Source organism: Camellia sinensis, chromosome 14 (assembly GCF_055761805.1).
Source record: "Camellia sinensis isolate YWXY chromosome 14, ASM5576180v1, whole genome shotgun sequence".
Classification (NCBI taxonomy): Eukaryota; Viridiplantae; Streptophyta; class Magnoliopsida; order Ericales; family Theaceae; genus Camellia; species Camellia sinensis.
The window spans coordinates 7,741,173-7,748,262 of record NC_138974.1 but is presented as its reverse complement, the minus strand read 5'-3'; the positions used below and the strand labels follow the sequence as shown (position 1 = coordinate 7,748,262).

At 28.8% G+C, this 7,090-nt stretch overlaps 1 protein-coding gene across 1 annotated transcript; it reads left to right on the top strand.

Annotated features, from left to right (window-relative positions):
- The first annotated feature begins 2,268 nt into the window (after positions 1–2,268).
- Positions 2,269–4,350, top strand: LOC114278652 (lignin-forming anionic peroxidase). The gene is made up of 4 exons (XM_082905806.1): positions 2,269–2,718; positions 2,846–3,034; positions 3,314–3,476; positions 3,663–4,350. Exons 1-4 carry the CDS (start codon positions 2,506–2,508, stop codon positions 4,094–4,096), a joined length of 999 nt encoding a protein of 332 aa, XP_082761932.1. The 5' UTR covers positions 2,269–2,505; the 3' UTR covers positions 4,097–4,350.
- The last annotated feature ends 2,740 nt before the right edge of the window (positions 4,351–7,090 follow it).

Below are 7,090 nucleotides of genomic sequence, written 5' to 3'. Positions count from 1 at the left end.
TTTTAATTGGCTCGCTTTTGACTATGAATTTATGATTCTGTCTCAATTTGATTCAATTATTCATAACTCTTAGATTTTTTTTATAAAAATATATACATAAATGTCATGTGTCATATTTTTAATGGCAAAATTATAAATTTATCAAACTTAGTAAATCAACTTTAACCAATTTTGTGATAATTTTTTTTAAAAGACACTAACGATATTATCATTGGGTCAAATTAATACAAAATCTAAAATTAAGAATCAAAATTAAGTGAATTAAAAATGTAGAGACAAAAACAACATAGAGTAAAATATAAGGATCTTTGATGTAATTTACCCTCAATTTTTGTAAGAATTGATTGCTGACCTTATTTCTTTAGGGGAATAGTAAGAGTGGTAGCAAAAAAATAAATAAATAAACGAATGATAAAATTTATACCCTTTCTTTCAATTTGTAGCCGCCGCGGATTAGAATGCTCGGAATTAAAAATTGAACGGTTCTTTCTTGTGTATTGACCCAAATTGAAGATAAATTATATTGTTAGTTTGTATAATTTAAGTAAAATATTATTTTGGTGCTCATAATTTTAATTTTAATTATTTAGTTTTTTTTCATTTTCAATTTTATTCCGTCACTTACCATTAGAAATTGGAATGAAAAAAAAAAAAAAAATTATGTAAACCTGCTATTTGTTTTGAATTTCAATTTTATTCCTATAATTTTACACATGATTTTTTTTTTATTCAAAATGTTATTAACGCATAATAGATGGATCATATTATAACAAAATTAAAATTGTAAATCTATTGTTCAAATTGAAAATACGAGAATCAAAATGAAATTTTACTCAAACTAAAGGATTAATGATATAATTTATCCATAAAATTAAGTGCATGTATATTTTTTAATAAATGTTTTAAAATTAACTGATCAATCAATTAGGATAGAAATTTGATACAATCCATTAATATGACTCAAATTGTACACGTAGTTATAGAATTAGAATTGATCATCATTTGACTCGAATACGAATAACACGACCCCATCAACACAAATATTAAACTAAGTCATATTATAATTGAATATGTATAATCCAAACACGACCTATTGGGGGTTTTTTGTTTAGACTTTTTTGAGTCAACTTATAACTTTTAATTTTTGAAAAACTATTTTAGACTGGTTGGTTAAACTTATTCAAATAGATTTTGATTATAACAACTTATTTTAACTTTAAAAAAATTGATTCTGAGAAGCTGCTCATCCCTTACTTCTGATTATCAGTTTCTGCTGTGGACATGTTAATTTACGGTTATACTCTTAAATTTTTTTATTTTTTATTTTTTTAAAAATAGAAAAAAAAACCCAAATGGACTATAGATTATTATTATTATTTTTTATGAGAAATGTAAACAAGTAATAAATAACAAAAAATAAAAATTAATTAAAAAAGTTACTTCATAACTTATTTAACAAATACTACTCAGCAACTTAAATGTATAATCTAACAATTACACTAAATAGATTAACAATTTCAGAAATATGGACACAAACCGCTATTGAACTTCTAGCAACCCATTGTCCAAAACATTAATTTGATTACGAGTCTATAATACCACGAGACGAAAATGACAAGACAACGCAAGAATCCCACGCCTCCGGACCCCATTCCTCATAATCTGATTGGGAACCCTCTAACTAATCTCCAAAATTGTCACTAAAGTGGGCCATGGAGCTACTCACAGGATGTAGACCTACTAGGTGGGGCTTTCTTTAATTAAAAATTAATAATTAAAAAGTTGAAGTGGAAAGTATTTATATTTTAATTTTTAAATAATTAATTTTTTATAAAAAATTTATTTAAATTATTTATACCTAATAAATTATAAATAAAAATTATAATAAACAATCTAACATAAACTCTTAAATTAAAATAAATCATAACCACTTCTTAAAAACTGTACCACACAGCGCCATGATATGCTAGGTCACATAAACACCAAGATATAAGACATGTTAGTGAAAGATTGACTGGGCCTCCTAATTTGACTGTGCATCCATTTCTTGTATATTCATATAAAATCAGTTTTATAATATAAATAAATAAATAAATAAATAAAGAAAATCATAATAGGGGAAACTTAGGAGTTGTTTAGGATGACCTAAATAAGTGTATTTTTTATTTTTTTACGAAAAGATGTACAAAAAAGTAAAGAAATGATGTGATAAAAAAAGATAAAAAGATAAAAAATGTGTACTTATTTAGAATAGTCAAACTTGACCTTATTTTTAAATGATCTCTCACTCATTCCAACAAATAAATGGAAAGAAAGAGTCAGCCATGCGACTATTCAACTCGAAAGAAACGTAGAAGAGAAGAATTTTCCATATCTAGCCTGGTGGCTGGAGTCGCTTATTGCATGAGATATCTATAAAAGGAGTCTCTCAATTAAACATATCCATCCAACATAAGAAACAACCCAAAAACAAGTGAAAAGAAAACCCTGAAGTTCTCTCATCTCATGGCTTCATTTCAATTTATAGCTGCAGCACTCTTCTTGGTTGCTGCTGCTGTGTTTGGAGGATCAAATGCTCATTTGAGTCCCACGTTTTATGATAACACATGCCCAAATGTCTACAGCATAGTACGTGGTGTACTGGAGAAGGCTCAACAAGTTAATATCCGAAATGCTGCCTTTCTCACTCGACTTCATTTCCACGACTGCTTTGTCAATGTAATAATACCCTCTCTTCCTGTACTATGTATTTGTCTTTGTGCAAAAAAGAAGCTCAAATTTATGTAACTTTATATATGCCAATTCATGTATAACTAACTAGCTGTCTTTGCGTGCATACATGTAGGGCTGCGATGGGTCCCTTTTGCTAGATGATGCAGATGGAATAGTGAGTGAGAAAGGTGCAACTATTAATTTGGCACTTAATGGATTTACTGTTGTTGATGACATCAAGACTGCATTGGAGAATGTTTGCCCAGGTGTTGTTTCCTGTGCTGATATTTTGGCCATTGCAGCTGAAATTTCAGTTGTTTTGGTAAGTAAATTAATTTTGGTAAACATTAATATTGCCGAATAAAATTTACAAAAGGCTTTGTTTGCAAAACCAATGTAATTGTCAATCGGGTTTCAAATATCACCCGATACCTAACGTGCTAGACTATATGTATCATTTTTCCTCCCAAATACTATATGGCTCAATAGCTTCAATTATTTGAATCTTACATAAGGGACTTAAGTTGGGATTAATAAAGCCCTATATATATTGTCAATTAGTCATAGCAATATATAAATTAATGCAAATAATTTATTGCAGTCGAAAGGTCCATCATGGAAAGTTCAACTAGGAAGAAGAGATAGCAGGACAGCAAATAAAGCTGGCACTAGTGGCCTCCCACTTTTTAATGAAGACCTTAGTGCCCTTAAAGCCAAGTTCAGAGCTGTTGGACTTGACTCTACCGATCTAGTTGCTTTATCTGGTAAAGATTAGACATTTAATTTTCTTTGATTACAATTACTACTCATGGTATGAAATTTATGGGCTCAACAAGTCATTAATTTCATTCCTTCTTCATTAAGAATAAGAAAAATGAAGAGGAAAAGCACTTTCTTTTACACCACGTCATATATAAAACCAACAACAATTGCTTTCTTTTCATTTGCAGGTGCTCATACATTCGGACGGGCGGGATGCTTGACTGTGACCCCACGCCTTTACAACTATAACAACATTAGTGGAAATGTAGACCCAACCATGGACAAAAGCTACGCGAAAACACTTCAGCAGACATGCCCAGATCCCAGCACTCCTGCAGGCGTCAATACTAATGTGACCTTAGTCAACCTTGATCACACTACTCCTAATCGCTTTGACAAAAACTATTTCACTAACCTCCAGAACAAGCAGGGGCTTCTCCAGTCTGATCAAGAGTTGTTCTCCACCAGTGGCGCTGATACCGTTGCCATTGTTAACCGCTTTGGAAACAGCCAAAGGGACTTCTTCACTAGCTTTGCTCAATCCATGATCAATATGGGAAATATAAGTCCACTGACAGGAAATAATGGAGAGATAAGGTCTAATTGTAGGAGGGTTAATTAATTTGGCCTTTTGACATCATGGGAGCACAACTTACAAGAGAATACATTATTTGTTTGGAATTTTCAAGTGCTTTGTTTTTTTTCTAGTATTTTTGTTTTGTTTTGTTTTGTTTTGTTTTTTGTTTTTTGTTTTTTTTCCCCTCCTTTTCTTTTAGAAAAATGTCATGCAAGAATTGTATGAAACAAATTGATCTATGGAATTAAGAATAAAAAATAATCTCATCACCAGTAAATATGGTGGTTTGTTACTTTTAATCGTTTGTCTTTGTCATATTTTGGCAATTTAATGGTCAACTCTATATTTCAACTAATGAAACGATAGGAATTTAAATGGTTGGTCAAATGAATGGAAATAAAGAATGCACCCAGGAATCATGAAATACCGTTAAGATTATTCTATGTAAGAGCAAGCATGCAGTAAGTGGTTCATTTGTACACTTTTTGGGGGTTTATTTGTATGTTTTTATAATTTAAAGGGCAAAGTAATATTTCTCACTAATTTTAGGGGTCTATTTGTACAATTTTATAGTTAAAGGAGTCAAAGTGAAAAAAAATATACATTAGTGTTGTAAAAAAAAAAAAAATTTTAAAAAAAATGTGGTAAACATTATAAATATTAATAATTAAAAGCATAAATTACACTTCTCCCCATTTATTTTTGGACATTTTCTCGCTTTAACACTTAAAGTTTTTTCCACCCAATTTGGCCCTTCATGTTTCATGTTTTTCCTAGTTTACTATAAAAACTAATTTATGTTCAAAATTAGATAAAATATTGATATATTGACAATCACGTGACATAAAAATAATTTATTATATATATATATATAACTCACACTTCTAAAATAAATTAAACTCCAATATAATAATATATATATTTTCTATGTAATGTGACAATTAACGTAATATTTTTGTTTAATTTTAAACGTACGTTAACTTTAAGTGTAAATTAAGAAAAAATTGAAACATAAAAGGCTAAATTGAACCAAAAAAAAAAAAAAAACCATTGAGGATCAAAGTGAAAAAATGACTAAACATAAAAGTGATAAAATGTAATTTACCCTAATAAAATCATAAACATTTTCACTAATGTGTAATAATTTTTAAAAGGGTACTTAACCCATAAATTCAAAATTGAATTTCTTTTGTCCGAAAGCCTACATGTTAAACTATTTAGTCCATAAGGACATAATTTTGTGAAATGACTAAACTACCCATGTATTATATATCTTTGAATTAACATCATATCATTACAACATATAAGAGTTTTAGAGACTAATTTTTTTGGTCCCTAAAAGTGAAAATTTTGTTATAAAAGATATTTAAGGATAAATTTCTATCGTCGTGAGGATAGTCGCTAAAAAGTCGTCTAAAAAAATTACAAACAAGTCTTTTTGTGACAAAATTAAAAAAATGTCACTAATAAATACACTTTTAAGGACAAATTAATTTTGTCTAAAAAAGGTTTATTTTTTAAGATAAAAAATGTGGTCCCAAAAAAGATGATAATTCATCACTAATGTCTAATTTTTGTTACTAAAAATATAATGAGGACACTTTTCGTAACAAAAATATTTGGTTCCTAAAAAATATTTTTGTCCTTAAATTTTAGTCTTTATAACTTTAATTTTGTTGTAGTGTATCTCTCTCTCTCTCTCTCTCTCTGTCTCTCTCTCTCTCTCTTTCCATTGATACCTTCACACTTTTCACATCAAAGCTGCTTAAATCATCTGAAATTTTCAAATCTAAACCAGTGTTGATTATGGAACTCAGAATTTTTGATCTGAGAGGGTTTGGAGAGGTTTGATCGGAAGGTAACCTTCTTGTTGTTGTTGTTGATTGCAACAGATAAAACAAATTAATGAATAGAACCTCACTCTCTTTTTTTGTCTCTCTCTTCCCTCTCTCTATGTATATTTGTGTTATATTTGAGTATTGGTGGTGGGGAATTTTAACAGATAGCAAAAACAAGTTTGTGAATTTGAACAGATCGCTCTTTCATCTCTCCAAAAGGCTCATATTTGTTCAAAAAATTAAATAGATAGGGTGAGATTGATTCAAAAATTGAACAGTTAGAATAAAATTTCAACAGATAGAATTTTGCACAAATGGAATAAGAATTTCAACAGATAGAATAAAAAACTTCAACAGATAGAATAAAAATTTCAATAGATATGTGTTAATAAAAGTTAAAAAGGTAAAATTGAAAATAAAATGTCTTCCAAAATAACAAAATGTACTCACTACAATATTTCACAAAGAGTGTACTTCTCACAAAAAAAAAAAAAAAAAAAAAAAAAAACTGATGGGACCAAATGCCGTTCACCTTTAAAATGGATGTTTCACCAATTTTCTCTTTTTAAATATGCCTCATGAATGGTAATTTTTCTAGTTAATTATCCCATTAATCTAATTAGATAACCAAAACTATAATATTTATATGAATTTATAATTCCCTCATTATTAATGTTGCTAATCAACCAACGTCAAAATGTATAACTAAGCTAAGTTTTAAAATCATATTTTACAATGAGTTTAGTCATGTTTAAATTGATTGTACACCCTTGGGTGAATAAACAACTGGTCCCTCTATTTTCAATAAAATTTTATTTTAATTATTGTAGTTTCAATTTAAATAATTTAGTCTTTACATTTTCAATTTTGTTCCAATGCAATCCCTCCATTTGTGTTGTTAGCATTTTGAACAAATACTCTAACGTTGTGTTTAATTAAGAGATTTGGGAAGAGATTTGGAAAGGAAGAGGGAAAAGGTAAGTGAAATGTGAATAAAATTTACCTACATTTTACATAATTTCACACACTTTTTTCCTTTCTTTTTCCAAATCTCTTTCCAAATTCTCTAATCAAATGCAGCATAAGAGCACTCGTTGACAAAACTCTTGGGTAAATAAACAACTAGTCTCTCTATTTTGAACAAAATTTCATTTTAGCTATCGTAGTTTCAATTTAAATAATTTGGTCCTTACACTTCAAT